This window comes from Eubalaena glacialis, chromosome 15 (assembly GCF_028564815.1).
Source record: "Eubalaena glacialis isolate mEubGla1 chromosome 15, mEubGla1.1.hap2.+ XY, whole genome shotgun sequence".
NCBI lineage: Eukaryota > Metazoa > Chordata > Mammalia > Artiodactyla > Balaenidae > Eubalaena > Eubalaena glacialis.
This window is the reverse complement of record NC_083730.1, coordinates 52,626,652-52,653,775: the sequence shown is the minus strand read 5'-3', so window position 1 is coordinate 52,653,775 and position 27,124 is coordinate 52,626,652. Positions and strand designations below refer to the sequence as shown.

General features: G+C 36.1%; 1 protein-coding gene across 1 annotated transcript; it reads left to right on the top strand.

Moving 5' to 3' along the window:
* Window positions 1-1,796: 1,796 nt before the first annotated feature.
* IMPACT (impact RWD domain protein) lies at window positions 1,797-26,870 on the top strand. The gene is made up of 11 exons (XM_061169218.1): window positions 1,797-1,942; window positions 3,024-3,152; window positions 4,151-4,203; window positions 5,388-5,450; window positions 12,674-12,759; window positions 14,289-14,411; window positions 16,280-16,377; window positions 18,469-18,542; window positions 21,766-21,856; window positions 23,186-23,320; window positions 24,276-26,870. Exons 1-11 carry the CDS (start codon window positions 1,907-1,909, stop codon window positions 24,342-24,344), a joined length of 957 nt encoding a protein of 318 aa, XP_061025201.1. The 5' UTR covers window positions 1,797-1,906; the 3' UTR covers window positions 24,345-26,870.
* Window positions 26,871-27,124: the final 254 nt, after the last annotated feature.

Here is a 27,124-nt window from a genome sequence, read left to right as displayed (position 1 = left end):
ATAGCAGGGACTTCAGGCCCATCACCACTATTTCAGCCAGAACAACCTAATCTGTTTTACATAGGCTTTCATTGAAGAAAGGATTCTATGGCTTTCTTTTTTTTTAAGGGTGAAAATCACTGTTTTTTGCAACAGAGGTTGTAAGACATAAGAAGAGGTCAGTAGAGGTCAGTAGATGGACATCTAGGTAGCATTAGGATGATAACTGCAGAAAGTTTCAGGCAACCTGGAGACGCACAGTGACCAAACCTCTCGGCACTTCCAAATTCCTCACCAAGAAGAGAAATATCGTGACAGACTGGCTGCACAGGGACTTTGGGGCCCTACTTGGTTGGAAGGAGGGGCTTAAAACTGCTTGTATTCAAGATGAAAAATACACTGTCCAAACCAAATAACTGGAGGGAGGGGATGTTACTGACATGGCAGAGGGCTAAAGTCCTCCAAGTCCTCTCTTGGAACCAAAATGAGTGCACATGTGCAGATTTATGGAGACACTCATAAAGCGATTATGCAAGCCATGTGGCAAGAGGAGGTTGACAGCTGTGATGTCAGAGGCAGTGAAATGCAGGATGTTCCTTAAATGGGCCACAAATTTTCTGCCAGTATTTTTTTCTCCATCTGGAACAATTTCCTTCCTTTTTCAATTAACTAACCTCTACCTCTTCTTCAATAACTCGGTTCAAACATTGTCTGAAACAAGAAGCCCAATAAAATTTGAATAGATGGCCTTCTTTGTGATACTAACAGGACATAATTCTAGTCCATTTAAATACTCATTTACTTTTGTTCCCTCACATCTTAGCTTCTTAAAGGCAATGCACGACATCTAAATCTGCATTTCCAAAGTTTAGCACAGTAAGAACCTAATGCCTGTTGAATTAATAAATCCACAAGGCTTATATTAAGATCTCTTCAAAGTAATTCGGGTGCAATTCTTTATGGAATTCTCCTGATTCAGGAAAGTGTTTTAAAGAGGAAATAAAACATGCCCATGATTAAGGAAGACAGGAGAAAAGAAAGATGTAGTATTTTGAGTTTGTGTGCGTGTGTGAAGAAAGTGAGGCAAGAAGTGATAAAAATGCCTCTCGAATAAGACATTAAGTGATTTGATTAAGGTATCTCAAATAAAGTGACAGATATAAGTCACAACCAATGTATTGGAATGTACGTGTTGGGGGCAGGGGAGAAATGACACAAACTTATTCAAATGTTTTGGATAGTGAAACAACGACCTTCATGTTGACTGGCAAAACTAGCGTCCTGAACAAAAGATGCTCCCAGACAAAATGTCCAAGGACACCAAAGAAAACTATCACAACACAACGGCGAGTGAGTTAAGTTTTTCCGCACGCTTTCAAAATTGCCTTCTGCCTTCTCCTGCTCTCCTGCTTTTGGTAAATCAAACCCACTCTTGCTCAAATCAGACAAAATATCTTAAAACACTTAAAACAAAAACACCGTGCCTTGAAATGCAAACATGGGTCTTGGGCTGTGAGTCCCTTCCTGGGACGCTGCGGTGAAGCTGACTCCCCAATGTCTCCGGGGGGTTCCGATGGCACCGACTGCGCCGTGGGCGAGCAGAAGCCCCGGCGGGTTTCAGGAGCAGAGCCCAGACGCCCTCCTGCCGCCGCTTGGGCGGGACGGCGTCCCCAGGGCCCAGCGGAAGACGAGGGGAAAGGCGGGCGCGAGGCCAGAACAGGGAGCCCCGGCGCCGGTAGCCGACTAGTCCCACCTGGCCCGCAACCCGGAAGCAGATGCGAGCCGCGCTGCGTGGCGGGCTTGCGGTTCCGGGTCGGGCCGCGCTGCGGGCGGCGCTGCAGCCCGCGCTCGGCTCACAGTCGCAGCGCCCCGCCCCCGCGCTCCGGACCTGGGCAGGTGGTGGCCGCTCGGCTGCTCCCGGGGCCACATGGCTGAGGGGGACGCAGGGAGCGACCAGAGGCAGGTGAGGCCCCGGCGGGGCGCCGACCTTTAGGCTCGGCCCGGCCTCGCCTCGCTGCCCCGCGCCTCCTCGGCAGAGGGGCTTCTGCCCGGGGCTGCCCCGGGTCTCGCCCGCACCGCCCGCGCCCGAGGCCGCGCCGTTCGCTCCGCCGCGTCCCGTTGCCCCGGCGCTTGATCTCAGCCGATCGCTCTCTGGCCGGCCGCTTCCGGGCGTCGGCGCGCTGGGCCTGCCTCGGGCGCTGTCACCGTCAACCATCAGCACGCGACTGAGCAGCTCCCGGCCGGAGGCAGAAACCCGGGTTCTGCTCCCCGCCCTGTCCCCGCCGGGTCACCTTGGACAGGTCACTTAAGAACCGTTTCTGCTTTCGCAAAACGGGCAATAATAACACAGACCCTGGAGTCACTGAACCTTCTTCCTCTTGGCGTTGAGCTTTCCCCAGCGCGTGGCTCACGTGGGCACTCTTAAAGCTTTTCAGAATGAGCTATGAGGACAAAATGAGACGATACAAAGTTGAATGTATACTTTGCTTCCCATTTTTACCTTTAGGTCCGGTTTTACTCTTCTTTAAGCCGAAACCAAAAGAGTAATTTCTGAAATGTTTCGAGGGTTTGATGACCAAAAACCCCAACAACCGCCCAGCCTCGTGCCCAAATTCAAAACAAAAACAACGAAGGAGATAGCCAGTAGTAATATAGGGCGAATATAATAAGTAGCAGTGCCACCGGGGAGTGGGGGCGTGGGGTTACCTGTTAAAAAGAGAAGGTGGAGCAAAGGAGATATGTTTGTCCTTTCACTTGTAAATCTCACTGCAGGATATGGGAGTGCATGTATATTTTGGCTCAGTAGTGGTCAAAAGCACAGTGATGTAGTAGCAGGGCTGGTGCCAGTCATTGCAATCGTGTCTGGTACCCAGAGGGTAGAACATGGTGACCGGCTGCTGAGAACGTTTGGTATCGTTCATTCAGGGATCCTTCATCCAAGCTGGTGATGTTAAATACAAATACCTTATAAAGCAATAAGGAAAACTCAGGTTTTTAGGGTCGGTGCATTCTTTGACTTTTTTCCCCCCATCAACCTCTTTCAGAATGAGGAAATTGAAGCAATGGCAGCTATATATGGCGAGGAATGGTGTGTCATTGATGACTGTGCCAAAATATTTTGTATTAGAATTAGCGACGATATAGATGACCCCAAATGGACACTTTGCTTGCAGGTATTTTTGCCCTTCTCTACAGCCATTTTCCAGTTACAATGTTGACTCTTGTATGATTGACTGCTGTTGTATTCCTCTAATGATTATTCTTGTGTGACTTGTTCTGAATTGTCTTTTTGTTGTTGGCTTTTGTTAACGATTGATGATCTAAACATATGGGTAATTAAATCTCAGATCACTCTCAAGTAATGCTTTCACAGATAGTCTCAATCTTTTCTCTCCCTATTATTTATTTAAATGTTCTTAATGTACCATTGGCAGACTTGAGTTTCACTTCCTGTCACTATCCTGTACATTTAATAGAAGAGAGTCTAAACCTGGGAAGATGACTAACATTTAAGAGGAAGAATAGGTTAGTTATTTAGATGGTTCATAGAGTAGATACTCATTTGTTAGTTGGGAATCAGCTGTGGTTAGGATAAATGAAAACATCAGCTATGGCTTTCTATTTTAATGCTTATTCTTTGATGACTGCCTATACTTCCAACATAAAAGATGCCAAATTGAGTTTTTGTCAGTATTTGTTTTTATAGTAATACTGATTTGAAAAGAAACGTGCATGGTTCTCTATTAAGTGTTAGCTATTTAATGTATTTAATAGTGTCTGGTAGGATTTTTTTTTTTTAATTCCTTAAGAAAAATATCTGGAACATGTTATAATGCCGCTCTTTCATTTGGGGTTGGGCTATAATGCCCCTATTTCAGTTTTTCTTTTCCTTTTGTCTTTGTCCTCCCCACTTATTTTCTAATTTTCATTGCTTTTATACTTTCTCTGCAAATAATGATCTCCTTCATAAAAGATTGGCATCATCTTAACAACATATTTAAGGCAGAAGCATAAATATGAGGTGGGAATTCTCTCCTGAAATTTAACGAAACAATGGTTTTGTTTCTTAGTTTGGCAAGTTAGAAATCTGTCCAATGACTGGCTTTATGGATGTTGTTATTTTTGAGCCATGATGAAGTATAAGCAGATTTGTTTTTAAACTGCTTTGTAGGTGATGCTACCGAATGAATACCCAGGTACAGCGCCACCTATTTATCAACTGAAGTAAGCTATATTTCTACATTTATATTTTTATAAACAGATTATACTTTTCAAAGATTGTTTCTCTGTACTGTACATTGTGTTTATATAGACTACCTTATCAAAATGTATATAGAAGTTAAAAACACCTTTTGGACTTGATATAGAGCATTTAAATTTAAAAATTAAATTATGTAAAAACACTTTGAAGTTTGCCACTTAGTATAAAAGAGAATCAGAGCATCCATAGGGGGTAAAATAGCTACAGAACTGTCTTTAGAGACAGGGAGGGAAATCTTCCTCTTTATAGACAACCTAGTAATCTAGAAACCTTGGCCTATAGAGTTGCTCCTAACCTGGTTCTGCTGACCTCGCCAGTTCCTTGACCTGCCTCTGTGTAAGACGGCCTGCCTTCCAGGAATCGCCCATGGTGCTTGCGGTGCTTGTCCTGCCCTTGTTGAGGAACCATCTCAGCAGCCCAAGCGTAGTCTTAATGAGTCATGACCTGTTGATTGCAAGTAACCTTTGATCCACCTTGCCCGCTTGACCTACTAAGCTGTATAAACCTGTGCAGACAGAATTGCATTAAATCTCAATTACTAAAATTTTTACCTTCCAGTGGGATTGTCTTTTGTATGAGTGTTTTAAAACCATAGCGGTAAAATTTGCTATTACTCATGGTTCTGTAATTTTTCATTTTTGTTGAAAATGAAAGATATTATAGAATACTTGTAAACATCTGTGCCCTTTTCAGAAAAAGTTGATTATTTTTTTTACAGTCATGTGGCAACTGACTCATTTGTTAGAGTTGTTTTTGAGACACCAGTTAGAAAAAATTGGGAAGTCCTGATAGTGTGGCAGATACTGTGAATCTGGAAATTTAGATTCTGGAACCTCTTCTACCACTTAGGTAAACTAAGGCAGATTTATGATATCCTATGAACTCCCCCTGTTTTTTAAACCATATTTTAATTGAAAAATAATGGTGTTGGCTTCAGCATGGTTTTTTGGGAGGAATAAATGAATTAATGCCAATGAAAACATTTTGGAACTGTATCGATTTATATAATGTAAGATAACATTTTGATGAAAATAGAAAAATTGTTAAAGTTAAATAAAACCAGTTTGTGATTAATCAGTATTTTTTCTTTGAGATATAAACACAATTCTTTGAATAATCTTCTTTATTTTGTTTTATTTAATCTTAGTGCTCCTTGGCTTCAAGGGCAAGAACGTGCAGATTTATCGAATAGCCTTGAGGAAATATATATGTAAGTGATGGATGATTAAAAAAAATTCTGTGAGTGACTGTTGTGGGCCTTTGTTGGAATCATGATATGTTAGGGCCTTTTCTAAACTTTTTGTTAAGCTGCTTTTCCATTAACAAAAAGAATATACTTGAAAAATCCTTGAAAGATTGGTTGTATAATGTAATTTTATATATACATTTGATACGAATTCTGCTTAGAAACAAAAATACACTGTTATTTAGAACTAATAGCTAGAAAGACACTTAGCCAGCTTGTGAAAGTAGATTCAGAGATACTGCTCTTATTTTGCTATTTTCATAGGCTATGTTGAATGAAACTGGTAACAGCAGAATCCTAAGCATAATTATTCATTAAACTACTATGTATTTTTAATGGTAACGTTCTTGTATTAGGCCATAAGACTGAGAGTCTATTGATATACTGTATTTTTCACTCTTTCATTCATTCAACAAATGCTATATGGCAGGCATTGTACTAGATCCTGGATACACATAATTAGCAAAAACAGAAATGGTCCCTGTTTCCATTTAGAATTTGCAGGTAGGGGAGATATTACTCATAACATTGTAAAAATGAATGTCACACTGCAGCTGTGATAAGTTCTGTAAAAGAAAGATATTAATATATAGTACTAATTGAGTTTGAAAGAAGTCCTGACCTAGTCTAGGAGGTCAGGGATGGCTTGTTTGACTTAAGAGCTGAGTTACTTAAGTGAAGATAACTCCAGTGAAGGGCCACAGCATGTGCAAAGGCTCTGTGTCAATGAGTTTGGCACATGTCAAGATACAACGTAATGGTGGTATTAAGTGGGAAAAGAGAGGGGAGGAGAGAAGGGAACATGGTGGGAAAATGACCTAGTGAGGTAGGCAGGGGAAGTTATGGAGAGTCCTGTAGGCCATGTTGAGGATTTTTGTCTTTATCCTAAGACCTTTGGGAAGCAGAGAAGAGTTTTAAGTGGTGTGATGCCATGATAAGATTTTCATTTTGAAAACACCATTCTGTTTCTGGGTGAGAACTGATTGGAAGGAAGCAAGAATAGATGTGGGATATCAGGAGGCCAGTGAAGTAGTCCAGAGAAGATATTTCTGTGATTTGGGTTAATTTTAATGAGATACATTAATTTAGTACAACAAATAATGTTCTGGAATATCAGTTTTACTGTAATCCAGGAACTGGTAAGGATCGTCTTATATTTTGTAGGTGGCTACCCCATTTGGCACAGTGAGAGAACCCCCTTTGTATCTGTGGGATCTAGACCAGGTTTCTTTTCCTCACAGAATATTTAATTTAAAAATGCTAAGTCTTCATGGAATTGATTCTGTTTGTTCCTTCCTAGAGGAAGTGTGGTCTTCCTTGAGTTCCTAGGTTTACACTTGACTCTGGAAGTAACCAAGAACTGGACATATCAATGGGAGAGGCCCCCATTTAGTGATTCCATCATCCTCAGCATATAAATATTACATGTTTTCCCAATGAAATGTTTTCTGATACCTGTCCCTGACCTTACTGGCCACTCCAACTTTCGTGCCCGCAACAAACTTCTTTCTGTAATCTTTTATTTATGCCTATTTACCAATTTATCTCCCCCCTAAAGTAGAATAAGATAAATAATACTGCAAATTTGCTCACCAATGATGTCGTAATTATACATCTTACAGTCATTTTTCAGTTCTTATCTTACTTGACCTCTGTAACTTTTGGTGGTATTGAACACTTTCTCTTCTTGAAAAATCTTCCAACACTTGGCTTCCATCCTTTTAATCTTATTCATCAATTAGATTTTTCTCCTATCTATGCACAATGTCATGCACTCTGAAATGGCTTCCCGTCTGCCTTTTTTCTGCCCCAAAAGTGCCCCCCTTTATTAAGAGATACCCTCCTATAGGACACAACTTGCTGTTCTCCCTAAGTAGTTCACTTGAGCTACTAGAGAATTAGGAAGGATCAGAAATAACAAAGGAGTTTGTTCTAAAGATAGGATATGGTTCGTACTGTCTTGTTTATTAAAAACACTTGAAAATAAACCCAGTCCAATAGTAGTATTTTCACACATGTGGTCTAAATAGAAATATACATTCTGTTTTTAAAAGTTTTGTGTGACAACTTTTAATCATATTTTCCCATAAAATCCCAGCAGGGGGCAACAAGTGAAAAACACTATTAGTCATTGAAAATTAAACATTTTAAATGTATGGATATAGTTCTTAATGTTTATAGTTTCATTATGTTCTAAATATTGTAACATTATCAAGATTTTCATATTTATTTGGCATCATTTTGAATGCTAAATTTTATTTTTGCCTAGATAAGAAGATGAACTATGTTTCTTTTTCTTATGTAAGGAGGGATGAAGTCTGAAAACTAAGTCTTTCCAGTAAACATTTTATGAGTATCTCCTATATGCTCACAATTTAAAAATTAATATAGATTAATTGTGTACCAAAACAATATAGTGACAATTACTGAGAGGTTTGGACCAAGCGCTATTGTTTTTAGAGGTCTCTGGGCATGTGGTGAGGTTGTAAAGGAGGGTTCCATTTTGAAGGTGACCTTTGGGTGCGGTGTTTGGCAGGTGATCAGAGGGCGAGAGATTTTCTGATAGAAGGAACTGCATGAGCAAAATCATGTAGGTGTGAAGCAACCTGGCATCTTCAGAGTTCAGCAGATAGTTCAACATGCCGGGGATAGAAATTGAGGTAGGTGTAAGAAAAAAGAACCTGTAAGCTGGTAAGGAGTTTGGGCATTATCTTGTAGGCTGTAGGTGTTTTAAGCAGGGGAGTGATGTAATGAGATTTGTGTGGCACTGTGGAGGGTGGGCTGTGAAGAGTTTGAAGCGAGGGACACCATAGGAAAAGCAGTCAGTAACTAGGAGGGAGATAGTGGAGACCTTTATTAAGGCAACAAGAATGCAAGGGAGAAGAACGGTCAGTTAAAGAAGTACTTAGGAACATAAACTAGGATTTGGTGATTGTGTAGATGTAGACTCATTTGCTTATCATACCTTATTTTTGTTTAAACATTTTGCATACGGATATTTTGAATATATGAAAATAGTTTAATAAAACAAAAGGTAAATAACAGATTTAAAAATACTTTGAACATTATACTAATTGGTGTTAAGAGAAAATGAAAAGGATTAAAATTTTTTTAAATTTGAATTTATGATAGTCCATTTCAACAATATTTAATTTAAATCCAAGAAAATGATTAATTTCCCACAGCTCTTCACATTCTGATGTATCATGAAGTCTTAGATTTGGAACTTGGAGAGTGAGGCTTGTCAAAGCAGAAAGTGCACCGGACCAAGTTAAACAGGCAAGGAAGACTTTCTTCAAGACTATTGCAACAGGGGAGAGAGGCAGAACTCAGTCTGAACTCAACTTCCTGAAACAAAAGGCAGTACAGTTTTTAAGGGCTGGGATGAGCTGTAGAAAAGTACTGGGGGATGCTGGGGGGAGGTTGATCAGTGAGAGTGTCCAGCACATTAAGTTTCTTCCTGAGTTTGCAAGTGTGTTTCTCTGTGATTAGGCTATCTGCGTTTGCAAATTGTGGCTCATCAGGAGTTAGGCCCCTACCAGCCAACAGAGACTGGGAGATAGGGCACTGTCTTCCTTGATGACTACATTTCAAAAGAATGGCTCCCAGGTCCTTGAGAAAGACACTCCTAGGTTCTAAAACTGACATAACTTCTAAAAAGATGTCCATAATTCCAAAGGAGCAAAGGAAGAATTTACAGTGACAAGTTTTGTAAAGAAAATGCTCTAAGAAGAGAGAGGTCAGGGCCTAGAGTCAGGAAGCTCAGCCTGTCTGAAGTTTATTCAAGCTGATGTTAAGGCTGTTTTTGTCAGGCTTCTGGAGTCAGTTTTTGAAATAGTGTGACCTCTTTCTCATCTGTAAAATGAGAATAAAAGAATAATATCATTGCAAGGATTAGGTGACATAATCCATGTAATATATTTTAGCACTATATAATAGCAACTCTCAATTTTGTTGTTCTTGTTAGAAGAATCATCTCATCCAGTTTTGTCATTTTGAAAATGAGATGATGGAAACTCAGATCAAGTAATTTGTCTAAGGTCACACAACTTAGTAGTACATTGTAGTGAATAGCTTTACCCTTAAGTCAACAAATATAAATATTGGAAAATTAAAGATACAAAAATTAGAGCCACAAGTAAAACAAGAGTCACAAGTAACTTGACTTTTGTTTTGATCATTCTGAATTGGATAATAGTTATTTAAGTGTATTTAATCGCAGTATATCTCAACTAAAATATCAGTTTTTAATCCAAGTTGATCTTTTATTCAATTTGAAACAAATTTTGTTCTGGACTTTTTATATTCAGCTACTTTACCATAACTTAATTTCATAAATAAAAGCATCTCACCCTATAATGAGTAGTTCTCAGATTTTGTACCAGTTCTTAGGATTCAGCTGACTTCCTCAAGGACCATTGGGTGAGGGGAAGAAGGACATAGGAGGGAAGACTACAGCTTTTGTCTGTTTCTGTGAGAGATTTCATTACAGCGAAGGCAAAAGTTTGAAAACCACCAAATCCTAGTCTGTAGTTAAAAGATATGAACAATCAACTATACTTGAATCAAAAAAAAAAAGATATGAACAAACTATTGTCATGAGAGAAAACACAAATACAGCAGTAATAACAACAACAATAAAAACACCCAAACCACCATCAGTGATAAATTTGGGGGTCCAAGGGAACAAATAATTTTCATTTTCTTTAGGAAACCTTTCACATCCACTACAACTTCCTTAAAATGGATTTCAGTAAGTCTAGTTAAATACTAGGGAAGAAGGAAGCATTTAATAAATGATTATGGGCAGAGTGCTGTTGTATATTGTTCTGCAGGAAGCCATAGGCCAGAGGAGAGGAAATTTGGAGTTAAGGTTTAATTTCTTTATTATTAGGAAAAATTACTTATTAATTGTGAAAATTCTTCCAAGGTGTTTTCCATCGTCCCCTGCCCCCAATAGTCCCCTAACAACAATAACAACAAATCTGAATGTGAATATATATTCACAGAGGGATGATTTTCCTGTCTCAAAGGGTGGTTATGAATGAGGATTAAGTGAAGTAACAAAGCATTTTCTACGTCTTATATAGTAGGTGTTCAGTACACACTGGATATTAGTGCTACTACTTTTGGTGATGATGATGTGATGAATTAAATAGAATGAGATCAGGGGATGGAGAGAATTACATATAAAACCATACATTTGTAAGGATAATAACTGTAAACACTGAGACAGGGGACCCCGTTTTCTCATTCACTACCATACCCCCAGGGCTGCACGTAGTACTTGGTGTATAGGCAAGGCCCTTAAAGATCTGTTGAGTGAATTAAGATAGGTCCACTTGAAAAGAGACTACTTTTGTAAAGTAAGGCAAGATGCTGTAAATCTGTTTTATAGGTGAGGAAACTGAGACTCAGAGTTCAAGTGTCTTACTTGCCTAAGGACACAGCTGCTTGATAGGAGAGCAAAACGCAGTGGGCGACCTGAGCTTTGGAGTAAGTCTGCATTCACATTCTGGCTCTGGACTTCTTACTGCTTATTGTCTTAGACAAGTTAATTGATCTTTCTAGGTCTGCTTTCTCATCTGTACAATGGGGAAATAAAACCTACTCTATTAGACAATTATGAGCATTAAATGTGTTGATATATATAATGTACTTTGGGCTTAGTATATACTCAATACATTTTACCTTTCTCTGTCTCTATACCTCTAAATCTTTTATTGAGAAGAGAGGATGGGGGTAGGAATTATTTAAAAGAAACTCAACCAACATTCTCAATTTTTTAAAACCTTTCCAATTGACTTTTGGTCTCTCTAAATAAGACAGGTTGCCAAAGAACACGGAGGATTGTTTTAGTACTCAGGAGTTATGGGTGAGATGGGAGGGTTTGAGGGTACAGAATTATTTGAAAACAGTGTTGTTTTCTTCTGTATGCTTGTTTTGAAAGTTTCCTTTGGGTGCTGATGAGTGGTGATAAAAAGATGATGGTTTCAAGAGCAACTGTTAGAGGAAGGAGGTAAGGTGTTATGAAGTAGTGTGATGATTTCTTTAAACACACTTATTAAAACTTATCTAAAATTAGTGTCATGTCCTAAAGAGTAGACACTTGGGCCTTTATTTTATTGCTGTTGCCATCATTTAACATAACGCTATGGACATGAACTATGACATGTTCTTTTTCTCAATGAGCCTTTGAGATGGATTTAATTATCTGAGGCAGCCAGACAGCTATTTGGAACCAAAATGAATCAATTTGGGCAGTAGAATATTTTGTCCAAAACAAAATAAGAATATAAAGTTTTCCATTGATTGTCTTTTAAGTCTTGTAAATTGGCTTTCTGAGGGAGTTTCTTAAATGCCTTGTATTCTTATTTGTTGAAATAAGTACATAAAAAAAGTGGTTTGAAATTGTTCAAAAAGTTTAGAAAAGCAAGCAATGACTGGGCATCAATACTACAATTATATTCACTGACAGAAACTAAATCATATTTATATCTATCTTAATTCATCCAGTTCAAGTTCAGAAATTTTCTTTCCCCTCTTTGGTTGCAACTCTTCTACTTATTTTAAGTGAGCAATGTTAGTTTTAATTTGGGAGCCAGTTGGAATTTTTAATGTTGATGTATTAAACACTCATCCACAAATGTTAGTAAATTGCATTTTTATAAATTTCTCTTTAAAAGGCATGGCTAGGGAATTCCCTGGTGGTCCAGTGGTTAAGACTCAGCTCTTTCACTGCAAGGGCCTGGGTTCAGTCCCTGGTCGGGGAACTAATCCCACAAGCTGCACAGCACGGCAACCCCGCTCCAAAAAAAGGCACGGCTAGATTGCATATAATTTCTTAGATTGTAAATATGTCTATATTTTCTTGAATTTGAGAAGGAAATTTTTTTTAACATCTTTATTGGAGTATAATTGCTTTACAATGGTGTGTTAGTTTCTGCTGTATAACAAAGTGAATCACCTATACATATACATATATCCCCATATCCCCTCCCTCTTGCGTCTCCCTCCCACGCTCCCTATCCCACCCCTCTAGGTGGTCACAAAGCACTGAGCTGATCTCCCTGTGCTGTGCGGCTGCTTCCCACTAGCTATCTATTTTACATTTGGTAGTGTATATATGTCCATGCCACTGAGAAGGAAATTTTTAATAACAGTTTTTTCCCCTGAATTTTGTTTAGAGAGAATATTGGTGAAAGTATTCTTTACCTGTGGGTGGAGAAAATAAGAGATGTCCTAATACAAAAATCTCAGATGACAGAACCAGGTAGCTTTGCTCTTTTAATTTACAGTAATTAAATTTTCATGTAGATATTTTCATTGAAACTTTTAATAAAGATCTGTATGCTGTTTTATGTTTTTATATGATAAAATATGTTTCTCTGGAAAGTTCTTTACTCATGTAAATATGATTATTTCTTTCTATAAGCTTTAGCCTCCTTGGTTTCATATTACTATAAACTCTTATAGAAATAGAATTTTATGGTTAAAGAACTTGGGTCAAAAATCTTTGCTTTCTTTGACTATTGTTATGGTAATATGAACCATGTAACATTCTTCATGAATTACTGGACTATGTAAGTTAGACATTAGCTTCAAATGAGTGTAGTGTTTGTACAAAAAGAACTTTGGAAAACACACTGACCAGTATTTAAGATATAAAAATTGACTTTGAAAGTTGATTTTTTAATTGAGATAGAATTCACATACCATGATTATTCACTCTTTAAAATGTATAATTCAGTGGTTTTTAGTTTATTCCAAAGTTATGTAACCATCACCACTATATAATTTCAGGACATTTGAAAATGGAAAATTGATATTTTGCTCTATTATTATAGTTTTATTGAATCATAATATACAACAACGTAGAAATTTCTTATGTTGTCTATTTATTTTGCTAGTCTTTGTTCCAGTTACTACAAAAGCCCTTCAGAGAGGAAAATTACTAAGCCTGATTTTATTTCCAAATAGAGTTTTATTATTATCACTGATAGAATTATTTTCAATTTGGGGAGAAGAGGGATTAAAAAAAAAAACAAAACCCAATAGTCTATTTACTAATTTTTAGAAGGTTATTTACACCGAACCAATTATTAAGGATTCCCTTACCAAAATCAGTATAGATTTAAAGTTGATAGAAATATATATTTTTTCTGATATAAATTTTAACTGATAAAATTATCAGTTACTGTCTTTCCCTTTGTAGTTGATAAGTATCTTGGGGGAGATACTTTGAGGCTATGCTAATACCCTATTCCTCCTTAAACTTTAACCTACTGATTTTAGTATCCATTAGTGTATCTTATCAACAATATTTGTAAACAATATGGTGTTGTAACAATATGGTGATTTTCATTTCCTTCTTTCCTTCTTGCTATGATTAATTGGAATTCTATTCTGAGAACAAGATGTCTCTTTTCCACATTTATTTATTTGATTACTTATATTAGTATGAACTCATATTATTTTATTTCGTGAGTTAAAATTCCATACTGTCATTATTTTGTTGCTCAAATTGTTCCCGGTTTGGCCTTTAGGAGAGCTCTCAGGTAGGCTCCTGTGTTCTTTTTATAAGCTTCCATTGTGTTTTGAACATTTCTTTACTCTCTGGAATCACAAGATATTCCAGGCTCATCTTGTATTTTCCTTGTCCCAATCCTGGAGTCAACCACTTCTTGTAGGAGCCCTGGTTCCTTCTGTTGAAGACTGGTGTTTAGAGACCAAGACTAATGGTTTTTTAAGTGTAATTTCTTACTGTCTTATGATCACTCATCATGTCTCATATCCACATAGGCCCAGACGTAAAGAAGAAAACTGAAGAGGAAGATATTGAATGTGAAGATGATCTCATTTTAGCATGTCAACCAGAAAATCCAGTTAAAGCATTGGATTTTGATGTCAGTGAAAATCGACCAGGTATAATGTTATTAGTTTATTTTGAGGAAAGCAGGATGGTAGCATTATGAATGGAATTTCTATACCATTTGAAATGGTATAGAAATTTAGTAAACTCACATTTTAGGAAATTCTTATTAATTTGTGGAGAATTGGGTTATTTTTTTCCTGTTTCCTGGACATTTTGGTGTTTGCTAGGTCTATCAGAATGGTGAGGAAAAAAATAGAAATTTACTTTTTTCTTTTTTTTTTTGCTATTTATCTAGAGTTTTGAATTAGTGGTGAGAGAAATTGAAACTAAGAAAAGCTGTGTTAATGTTCTCAGTTCACATCCTGCTTTTATATTTTTACTTTGAAATCCTTAGCTGTCTACTGATAGCTCAGAGTTAAATTTTAGTCTTTGCTCACAAATATAAATACAATAATTGAAGGTGCAACCACTGAATTAAAGCTAGTGAAATGCCTTTAGGATTTTAGTTTTTGCTTAAGCAAATTTGTTCCATGATAAAGTAGTATTCAGCTTATGGATAGGTTGATGTGATAAATCAGCTCTATATTTCTATCAGAAAGTATGTTCCATTTTAGTATTTTAAAATTTTGAATGATATAGTCAGTTTCCTCAAGTCTCTTACAAAAACATGATAGACCAGAGGGAATGTTCATTCTCTTTGAAGATAGGGAGTTCCCTATGCCATTATACAGTAGCTTTTAAACAGTAAATGAAAATTTAAAGTTCTTGCATAGTGTCTCAGGATTAGTAGAAGGGGACAAAGAAGCCTTAAATGAGTGGGGAAGAACACCCAGGATACCTGCTCCTGTTTCACTCTAAGTAGTTCCCATTTTATTCATACACATATTTGCAGATATGGCATAGGATGTCTTTTGGGAAAGAAGATCCACTATTAAAAGAAAAAGAGTGAAAATCAGAGTCATAATAAATCGCATCCAGTTCCTGTTGACCTTAGTAGTGTACTAGTGCAGTGGTCACAGTCTGTTCAAGAAGAGAACACTACTGGGGGAAGGAAGAACATCCTGCATAAACCTGGCTTCCCGTCCTAGTCCTGCCACAAACCAGTGCAGTGACTTTTGGCAAGTTATTTAAAGTGCTCCAGAAATATTTTTACACGTGTTACTTGAAGTGTTTCATCACTTAGAAAGCAAACTGACTTGGTAAGATTCAACAGATCAGTGAATAGAAATAGAAAAAAATTAAATTCTTTTTTTCTGAATAACTTTTCATCCTAAATGAGGCAGGTGCAGCAGCTAGGATGGTTGGTAAGTTTCTCATCTAAGTTAAGGGTAAAATTAATGGTTCTTAAGCTTGTTTAAAAGGCAGAATAACTGGAAATCACAGTACTCGATGGAATACCAATTTGGTGTACTGTTGATACATTTAATTCAATCCTATGAAGTAGGAACAGTTTTATTAGCAGAAGACATTATATTACAGCTATACAAAATAAAGTCATAGATTTCCCAACCCAGAGGTCCTTCAGCAGTAAAATGAATAAATACTCCATATTAGCAGCTGTCAATCTTTTTGGTCTCAGGACCCCTTTCTACTCTTAAAAATTAGATGTTATACCAACTTGTACAACGGAAACAGTCCAGGATTTGAGGCCCAACCTACCATTTCCACTGGGTGACCTTAGCAGGTGAAAATCATTTATAAGTCAAGTAGTTTTATCTTAATGTACAATATATTAGGAAACTTTTTACTTAAAATTATAATTTAATTTTAATAGACAACCAGTATTTGTTATTTGAGTTGATTTGCCATATAATTTACATCTCTTTCCCAACTCCCCCCCACTATACCATTGCCAATTTTTCAGTATTTGAATGTAAGAATTTAAAAATTAAAGTTATATAATTCTTTAAATTTATAGAAATAGAAGAATTACCTCCGATTGATCATGGCATTCCTATCACAGACCGAAGAAGTACTTTTCAGGCACACTTGGCTCCAGTAGTTTGTCCCAAACAGGTAAACTTACTGTGTCCAGTTCACTTTGATGTTGTTTTACCAAAGTAATTCAAGCAAATGGTTTTGCAATAATATCTTTGTTTTTACTATTATGTTTAATTTTCATGCAAGATAAAAATTATTTGCTAACTTTCTACCTCCAAGTTACTGGGAATCATGGAATATTTGCTTCTGTTTATCACTGCTTTCAAAATTGTATCCAGACTCTGATTAGGGCTTAACTCTCCAATGGATTTTCAAAGAAGAAAAACCCATTGTGGTGGTGTAGAAAATTATGATGCTTAATATCAATAGCTTGTTGAAAAATTGTCTTATCACGTGGGAGTTCTATAAAACCTCGCCTGTTCTGTTGTTGCCCAAGTAAGGGGACAGTGGACAGACTGGTTGAGCCCAGTCTTCCCAACCTGAATTCCTTTTCCTTTCTGCTTCCTGATTTTAGGTGGCCTGATATCCACCAAAGAATATTATATGGGAAAATCTTCAGTCAAAAATAGTATTCCTAGGTCTTTGTCTTTCTCAGTCTCTTTTCAGCAGAATCATTTTCTTCTTCCTTGCTGCTATAATCTAGCCTAAACTTTATTAATGTAAGAGACAATTTCAGTACACCTATAAAGTTAAATTAACCAGAAAAGTCTTACTAGCTTAGCATAGGTTTTAAGCATTGGTCTCTTCCCTTTGGTCTCTCCAGATTCTTCTAAAGCCCTGACCTATAGGAATGCAGTTTTTTGCACCAGGCTGCCTTTTCACTCTCTTTTAGTCTCTGGAAGAGGAAGTTCTTTCCTTCATTGATTTGTGGTCAAAATAACAGATTTTGGTGCAAGCTTCTGGGCTTTTCTCTTAGGAACCCTATTTTGCCCTTGGCCATTGCTCATAATCTTGTTGCCAGGGTCCTCGTTAGACATTCCATTCTGAATCTCTCCATACTGGATCCTTTTTCCATTTCTGATTATAGTCACTTAGACTTACAGGATCATAATTTGTGAGAGCTGAAATAAATCTGAGAGGTCAGTGTCTACTTTATTGATCAGGAATCTGGGAGTCTGAGAAGCACAAGATTGCACAATTTCTGATCCAAATTGGTCTCCGTATCTCCAGCTTAGTCTTCCTTACCTCCAGTATTTCTTCTATGTCCCTTGCCAACTACCTTTCTAAAAGATCTGACCACGTGTCACTCCTCCCCCACATACCCAATAATCTTTGCTGATTTCCATAGGCTACAAGGAAAAATCTAAACACATTATACAAGGCGCTTTGTGATAAGACCCTACTTTAATCATTCTGATACATCTTCTATCATCTCATTCATACTCTAAGTTAGAGCTACATAAAACTATTGGTCACTTCTTGAACCTTTCTCTTTTATGTCCCTGCTAAGGTTGACAGATAAAATACAGAATAGTTAGCTAAAATTGGAATTTCAGATAAACATTATTGCATAGGCCATACTTATAATAAAAAAATTTGTGGTTTATCTGAAGTTCCAATTTAACTAAGCATCGTTTATTTCTGCTTACTAAATCTGGTACGTTTGTACATGCTGTTTCCTCTAAATGGAATGGCTTCTTCTTGCCCCACCTCACTCTTCCATTTTGATGCAGAACTGTCACTTATCTTTCAAGACCTGGCTCTTGTTACCTCCTCTGTGAACCTTATTTGACTCCCACAGAGAGTTTTGGTTTTATAACATTTTGAACATACCATTATTCTGTACCTGTCACTTTGGTAAGTTTTCAGAGCTGATTTCTAGAAATTCTTATATTTTCGTTTAAATTTCTCTATACAGTATGGGGAAAATTTCTTATGTACAAGTACCCTGGACATGGTTACTGCTCAGATATTTGTTGATAACTGGTGGTCAAAAATACCAGGTCTATCATTTTTGTACCAATTAGAGTACCAGTTTTTGCCCCTAAAATGAGGAGAAAACTTTGGAAATGGCTTTTTCAGAATGTAGTTGAGTCTTTAAATAACTCTTGTTAATTTCACTACAATAGTATGTATATCAATATGCTTTAAGTTTTTTTTTAGCATTTATTTACAGAGCAAATAAAAAGTATACATTAGTTTATTTACATTACTGCTGTTTTTAAGGTGAAAATGGTTCTTGCCAAATTGTATGAGAATAAGAAAATTGCTAGTGCCACCCACAACATCTATGCATACCGGTAAGTGATCATCACAATTTTAGGGACGTGCAATTTGTAAAAAATGGGGGAAGGGACTTCCCTGGTGGCGCAGTGGTTAAGACTCTGTGCTCCCAATGCAGGGGGCCTGGGTTCAATCCCTGCTCAGGGAACTAGATCCCACATGCATGCCTCAACTGAGAGTTCGCATGCCACAACTAATGAGCTGACGAGCCGCAACTAAGGAGCCTGCCTGCCGCAACTTAAGACCCCACGCAACCAAATAAATAAATATTTAAAAAAAAAAAATGAGGGAAACTGATGCATGATTTAAAAAAACAACAACTATTAGGTGTTTTTTTCCACTGTAAAAGTAATAATCATGTGTAGAATATTTGGAAATGGCAGAAAAAAGAATCAGAGGAAAAGTTAACCATTTTCTGCCATTAAATGTAACTGATATTGTGAAATATTTTCTTTCTGTCTTTTCTATGTAAAGTTTATTCTTTTCAATGCTTTATTCTAGTATCAAAATTTTTCCTTAATGTAACAAAAGCATTTTTCCATGTTGTTATAATTGCTTTATAAACATTACTTTAATGGCTGTATAATATTTGTTTGAGGCTCTATACATACCACAATTTATTTAACCATTTCCTTTTTGTTTTTTGTTTTTCATTTTTTCTAAGTATTATAAAGAATAGTCCCGTGAACACCTTTGTGTACTTTTTGCATTATTTCCTCAGGATAGGTTCTGGTTGTTTCATATTCTTTTTTGAAATGAAACAGAAGTATAATTAAAAAGGAAAAAAGAATAGATTCCTAGAAGTAGAATTATCAAAAAGTATGAACATTTTTGAAACTCTTGATACATACTGCCAAATTTTTTCTAACATTTTTCTTTTAAACCAGTCTATGCAGTGAATTAAGACTGCTTCTTTCACTACATGTCTTTTAGTTTTGAGTATGAAGGTTTTATAGAAATCTGCTGATTTGTTAGTAAAGAGATGAAGGGTATATTTTTTAAATATGCAAATTAGTACAGACTTACAGAACATAGTTTAGGACTAAAATAAATCAGAATATAGACATAGGAATTTGGTGCAAATTTAAAATGTGATTCAGACTATTTGTAAAATCTAGGCTACCTAAAACACAAAAATCTCAAAAAAATTTATCATTTTGGATAGGTGAGTTTTTAATATTACTAAGTCACATCCCTTTAAGTGCCAAATCTTACCAAAAAAACTATTTATTATATAATTCCCTACTTATTAGAGTATCACTACACAGAATTTTGGTGTTTTCTTAGTGAGTTAGGGTCATCAATATAAAAATGAGGGATTAGACTGTGCTTGCTTTCAGTGATTAGAATGTGCTGTAAAAGTATTAATAGGTACTATTCATTCGTCCCACGTGTTTGTTGAGGGCCTACTCTGTGTCATGTGCTTTACATAAGTTAAATCTAATTATTTCAGCAACTGTGCCACTGTAAAAAGGTTAACTTTTTCAATATCACATAGTCGTTAAGTGGTAGAGCTGAATTTGAGAATCTAATTTCATTTATCTCTATCTTATTGCTACATGGCCATGTTGGCTGCACCTTCAACAGTTGCTGGACATGATATTGATCTTAAGTTATCAAAAAGTTAAATAATGTGCTGGATACTCTATTTCACGCCCCAGATTTTTGTTTTTTTAAGTACTTGAGTATTTTTGCATATTAATGGGTGATCAGCTGTCACTTCTTACAGATGTCAGCATGACTGCATGTAGCAGCCCCTCCACCTCACCCCCTTATATAATTGATGCTTGGGAATGAAGGAGCTTAGCTTGTCAGAATTGTGTGTCAGATAACAATAAAAAGGCATAAAGTGGAGGCTTGAAGGACTCCACTGGGAGTTAAGGAAATAACCTTTATTTGGTACATGGACTTTGTGTTGTGTATTTTGAATGCTCAGGGTCCTTTTAAGGTTACTTCCTGGTTCTGGGGCTGTGTTCCTGCTTTGGAGTTATGGGGCACTCTTCAGGCTACTGGTACACACAGCTATCGGATGCTGCATCATTATCTTCCTGGCATGTGAGGAAAGGGTTAGTGAAAATGTCCATGGTATTTCCTGATTTTTTTAAACCTAACAGTACTGATTTATATAGTCACATTTCTTCATTTGTTCTATAAAGTCAACCCCAGAATCCTTTTTGCCTTAAATTTGCCATATAAAATTTTGTTTAATAGTACTAACTTTCTTTTCTTCAAATGAGGCCAACTCTAAATAATAGTAGAGCTTGGTCATAGTAGGTGGGCAGTAAATATTTACTGAGTGAATGAATGAATAGATGGTTTGGTGGATGGAAAGACGAATGAATGAATAGGATTGCTATAATAAAATTAATATAATTGACTTAGGTGTAGATAAGGTAGTATTTGGCTTTTTATCACCATAACTGGAAAGATATCTTTGCTATATTTGCCTAGTCCTAGATGGTACCATTTGTAGGGGCCTAAAAAATGCACTAGATGGCATACCTTAACTGGCACTGTTTTCTTTTTATAACTCACACTTATTTGCCAAGCTTATTCATCTACAATGTAGCCCATGCTAACTTTCTAGATAATTTAAATGGGTAAAAATACCATGATTTATCTCTGATATTGATAACTATCCAGGGGGAAATTATAGAGAAAAATAAATCTTATAATTCTTAGAATGGGGAAGATAGATAAATGCTTGGTGGCTAGAATAAGATGTTAGGAAAGTATAAATACTACGTTGGTTTTATCACCTCCATCTTTTTAATATACTTTTTTTCTCTTTCACTGGAGTTTAGGCTCTTTGATGACAGGAGTACACCACTTATTTCTTTTATACCATTTCATAGCGCCTATTATGTGCCTATAATGCTTATATACAGTTTATTCTCAGTAAACGTTTTTTAGTGACTATTCTCTATAATCTCAGCTTCAAGATTAAATGAAGTGGAGGAAGTGTCAGATGTGTAAACTCACCTTCCCATAATTGTAGCATTTCTGATTTAAAGGAGGTACCCTTGATTCCTAGCTTTCCAAAATATAAAAAGGGAAGCATACTGGATAGGAAATCATCAGTGAAAATATAGCTAATTTATAGTTCAAGAAAGATTTTTTTAAAACAAGTATGCTGATTTTGGAAGTAAATTGATGGCAACAAATATGAAGGAGTAACTTTTATTATTGAATACAATATTTCAAGGTTTTAAAGTGTAACACTGTTACGTGTATTTCTAGAATATATTGTGAGGATAAACAGACCTTCTTACAGGACTGTGAGGATGACGGGGAAACAGCAGCTGGGGGGCGTCTTCTCCACCTCATGGAGGTAAGTGTGAGTTAAACCCTGTTGATCCTGTTCTGTGAACCATAAAGTTTCTCAACAAAATTCATTCCTAAATTCCATTTAGGAATAAGTAAATCAGTTAGACTATATAACATGAGATAATTTGGTTTTATTAGTAGTTAGTTTTTAAACATCGGTAGAGAGATAATTTTAACTGCTGGATGTGGGGCAGAAAGCAAAAGGTTAATAACAAGTGGTGTGCTTTCAAGGTCTTTCAGTCGTAGACAATAGAAGATTATCTTCAGCTCTGGAAAAACTTATCCTTTTTGTTTCATGACAATTTCCTCTCCTCTATTTTCTCTGTTCTGTCTTTGCAGAACTCCTGTTAGTTGGATATTGGACTTCTGGGTAGATCCAGAATGTTTCTTTTTTTATTAAGTTGTCCATCTCATTGCCTATGTTCTAAGACATTTTCTTGACCATCTTCCAAAATTTCTATCAAATTAAAATTTTTTTTAGCAACCATGTATTTAATTTTCAAGAGTTCTTTCTTGTTCTCTGTTTTTCCCTTTTCATAGTGTGCTGTTCTGCTTTTATGGATACAATATCTTCTAAAATTTTTCTGAGTATACTAATTAGAGTTTCTTTTTTTAGATGTTTTCTTCCTTAAATTTTTCCTGGTCCATTTTAGTTTGTTTATCTTGTCCTTTCTCTTTCATGCTGCTGGATTTTCTTCATCTGTCTGGTGATCATTGATTGTTCATTAATTTTAAGAATGGATTGTTTTTTTCCTAAGGTAGTTGCTATAGTTTCTTCTGCTATTGTATGTGGAGGTTTGTTTTCTAACCAGGCCCTTTCCTTGATAGGAACTCTGGGGGGGTCAGGCCTGTAGACTGGTGGGCTTCACTTTAAGGGCAGCATTTGACAGATGTCAAACTGAGGAAGACCTTACTGGTAGGCACTAGTGATTACTCATGCAGCCCCAGTTCTCTCTAGCTGTTTTGTTCAGAAGCAGGTTTTGTGTTGCTGTTTGACCTAGGGGTAAAAAACTGCCTAAGCTAAGCTATTCTGGTTGAAGTCACCAAGAACTGGAACCCCACTGCATGATCTCCCCTTCACTCTGCCTAGTGGTCCCCAAGTTTGCAATTCAAGGACACTGTGGAGCACAGTGTTTGTTTTCCAAATTCCCTTCCTATTCTAACATTCTGTCCCCTGAATTGTTATAAATCTCACTCTGCTTACTCATGGTTCTGCCATTAAAGTCGGGGAAATTTTATGTGTAATTTTATGTATGGGTTTTTTCATTTTCCTTTAAAACTCACATCTGTACCTGTCTATATTTGTATGTAATTATGCTTCTGAAAATAACAGATTTTGAATGTGAGAAATGTCATGGTGGTGGTATCACGCTGGTATGGAGGGATTTTGCTAGGACCAGATCGCTTCAAACATATCAACAACTGTGCCAGAAACATTCTAGTGGAGAAGAACTATACAAGTTCACCGGTAAGTGGTTACTGATATTATATCTAGAGAGTTTCTCACCACTGCCTATGAAATTTAAAAAGAAAAAAGAAAAAGAAAATTAAGAGTGAAGCAGAACAAGTGAGGTGCATTAGAAAAACCTTTGGACTAGGAAACTGGAAGCTTAGGTTTTAGTCAGAACAGTGTGATTGACCAGTTGTGTGACCTTGGGAGGATCACTTCATCTCTTCAAACCTTAATTTTGTAGATTCATGGAGTTTTATAAAAACCTTAAAGACCAGTTAGTTTCCACTCCCTAAAATTGAGACCCATAGAAGTTATAGCTAATGCTACAGTGAACTGGATAGTCTTTACACATCTATAAAATTCTAACATTCTCTGTTAGTGTCAAAGTGTATCCCCTTTCCCCTGACATGCCTTTAGATGCCTTCTTCCTTTATACTTTGAGTTTTTTTGTCTCGTATTTCAGATATGTTCATATCTATTTTATTTAAACTTTGCTGCCTTACTTTGAAAAATGAACAATGGATTAAATAGTATTGAGAGGAATTCCCTGGCTGTCCAGTGGTTAGGACTTTGCACTTCCACTGCAGGAGGCATGGGTTCGATCCCTGGTGAGGGAAGTAAGATCCCACAAGCCACACGGTGTGGCCAAAAAAAAAAAAAAAAAAAAAAAATACACACACACAAAAAAATAATTAAAAAAATAAACTTATAAATAATATTGAAATTACTCAAACATAAATCTGTTAGATAACTGAGATAAATGAGTGTTTTTTTTGATCATCCTTGATTGTTTTGGAAATACTAAAATAGACTATAAATGAAAGAGCCCTGTAAAACAGAAAGATGGTACATATGGAAGTAATTATACTTTCACTATTATACATATTCTATATGACTAGATTTAAAAGTCCTAAGCTAGTACCTTCGTATAAATGTAGGAAGATACTACATTGATTTATGTCTTTTTCAGGAGGAATCATCTAAGACTTTGGGAAAGAACAAAAAAGTAAGAAAAGACAAGAAGAGGAGTGAACATTAATACCTGAAACTGTATGAAAGGTTAATTTGCCTATAATCATATACAAATTCAACAGTCATCAAGGAATATATTGTGCAGAGAGACAATCCTGGACTGTTCAAGTCAGCCAATTCATTGTGGACACCAGTATTATCTTTTCTTCATTGGTTATATCATCTGCCAAAAATAAAGAACTTGTGATATTTTCATGAGTGTTTCAGGCTGATTCAGAAGGATTAATTTGAACTTAATCACCACTTCATATAATTTTAGGAAGGTAACAGTTGCCCAGGGCAGTACCTGAATTAACTGTCCGTTTCATTACATGTCAAGTGCCTTTGTTAGGTGGGGAAGAAGTGTCTCTAGAGGAATATAAATACCTGATTTCTTGTCATTGGGATTCTCGTTCTGTTAAATGAATATTACCTTTTACTGCTCTTTACGGCTCCGTATGGCTTATTGAAATAGGGGCTCATTGAAGATTGATCTTAGAGAGTTTCTTCTTGTGATTTTAGTTCATAAGTATGTCACCTTTCATTTTATAGTGCTCATGGAGTGATGGATTAAGTGAAAATCCAGGAGTATCCATCTGCAGTTATGTGCTGAAGTGATAATTCATCTAACAGATTTGTTAGCATAAGTGTTATGCCTCACTTTCTGTCGCAAATTGGTGATTGTGAAATTTCAAAAAGTGATTTTCTAGTCTCTACTTTTTTTGTTTAATTCTTGTACTGTTAAGCAATAAATATGGTGTGCCAGTAGTCTCCTCCCACCACTGAAATGTGTTGGTGTAATATTCTGGTTTCTTTTAACAACCTGGAAGTACCTTTCTTGTGATCTTCCTTGAGAAATTAGAACTATGCCAGAAGCTGTGCTATGGTTAATGGAACATTTATGGAATGGGGTAGAGGTGGCAGAACACCACTGGTGTAAGGTGAGAGTGTGTTGTGTAGTTCTGTAAATGTGATGCACATTTCCCATCCACACTCCTCCAGCTATCCTTCTCAACTCCATGACTTTGTGGAGAGAAGGAGCAAATCTTTGATTGGAAAAACAGAGAAAATCCCTCTTTTTTTCCATCTTCCTTTCATCAGTATTTTATAAAAGTTCCTTCTTTCATCTGCAAGTTGTGCAATTTACCTCTAGGCATCTAGACAATAAATTTATCCATGAGATATAAGTCATTAACTGTTCCCTTTTAGATAATGATTGCAAACAATTATTAAAAATTATTAATTGGTCACAGATATACTTGAGATTCCCTTCCAAAGAGAGGGAACAGAAATAAGGAAGCAATTTGGGATGGTGCTGGAGCATGGAAAACATCAGAGAAGAGTGGACACAGATTTTTTTTCTATTCTCTGATGTTTTACCTTTAAGAGATCTAACATCCTAACTTGGTATTTTTAATAAGAATCTAGTAAACAGCTTTACACTAGGATGGATTCTGAGAAGTAAAATCTAAATTATATTTGTTGTAAGTGTGTTTAATTGTTGTAACCTATATTTATTTAAAACACTTACCTCAGATTCCATGAAAAAATTAAGTATGTTTTATGTATTAACTGTTAAAATAATTAAAGAACTTAAAGACCATTAATTAACATTAAAATAATTTCACAAGCATGTCAAAACCTGTGAAAGAAGATATAAAACAGTAAGAATTGCTGCTACAGAAAAATGAATGTGAGTTAATTTTTCTGCAACACCAAATTTGAATTCCCTTTTAGCTGTTTTATCTAACATTTATTTAGGTCTTTATAGAAAACCTTTTTATCTCTGATCCCATTTTCCCTTATTAAAAAAAATATTTTTGCTTCTTTCTTTTATTAACCACATTTTCCAGACTAAAAAAACCTAATATCCTTTGCCCAAAGTCAGATAGTAAAAAGGAGAGACCCAAAAGTCTCCAATTCTGGAACGTGAGTTATTTTACACTCTTCATTATGGACCCCCAACTAGTTATAGTATCTTTTTGTCTATTTAAAATTTCTCTTGATTAGAAGGTTTTCAAATTCTGCAAATAATAATTTTCCATAGCCAGATCTATGCTGTGGCATATTTGATAGCATATTGTGTTAGTTAGAAATATTCTCCATATGCCAGTTTGTAAGAGCAAGTAGCATCTTGCTACTTGCTCTTACAAAGTAGCAAGTAATGGGAATAGCAGTATGATTTGGAGGTATATATCATGAAATATATGGGAATAGCAGTATGATTTGGAGGTATATATTATGAAACATTTGATATATAAATGGGAATAGCAGTATGATTTTTAAATGGGAATAGCAGTATGATTTGGAGGTATATATCATGAAACATTTGATATATACCTATTTGAAGAGACATTATATCAAACTAATCACAACCAAGAAAGAATAGCATGAAGCAGATACTGTTTGAAGGCAGGTAAAATTTATTGCAGAAATTGTATAGTCACCTGTAATTCCACTGTCTAGAAATAACCATTATTAACATTTGGTATGTACATCCTTCTATTTTTTTCCTATGCATGATTTTGTATATATGGCTATTTTTCTTTCCATAAAAATGGTACTAAACTGTATATACTATTTTCTATCCTGCATATTTCATATAGAAGTATATTGTTAACATTTTCCCATGTCAATAAATATTCTTCTATGGCTTAATTTCTTATGGCTACATTGTATTCTATATTCTGGGTATATCAAAATATACTAACTATACTTGTTTCCAATATTTAGGTTTTTTCTGATTTTTCACTATTACAAGCAACTACGAAAAATGAAATCATTGTCTGCAGATTTTTGTATATATCT

What these genes read in the sequence shown, in the direction of transcription:
- IMPACT (XM_061169218.1), top strand. Translation starts at nt 1,907, where the DNA reads ATGGCTGAGGGGGACGCAGGGAGCGACCAGAGGCAG. An exon ending in AGCCTTGAGGAAATATATAT is followed by an intron (nt 5,451 to 12,673) that starts GTAAGTGATGGA and finishes AATTTTGTTTAG; the next exon opens with AGAGAATATTGGTGAAAGTA. An exon ending in TGTCAGTGAAAATCGACCAG is followed by an intron (nt 14,412 to 16,279) that starts GTATAATGTTAT and finishes TTAAATTTATAG; the next exon opens with AAATAGAAGAATTACCTCCG.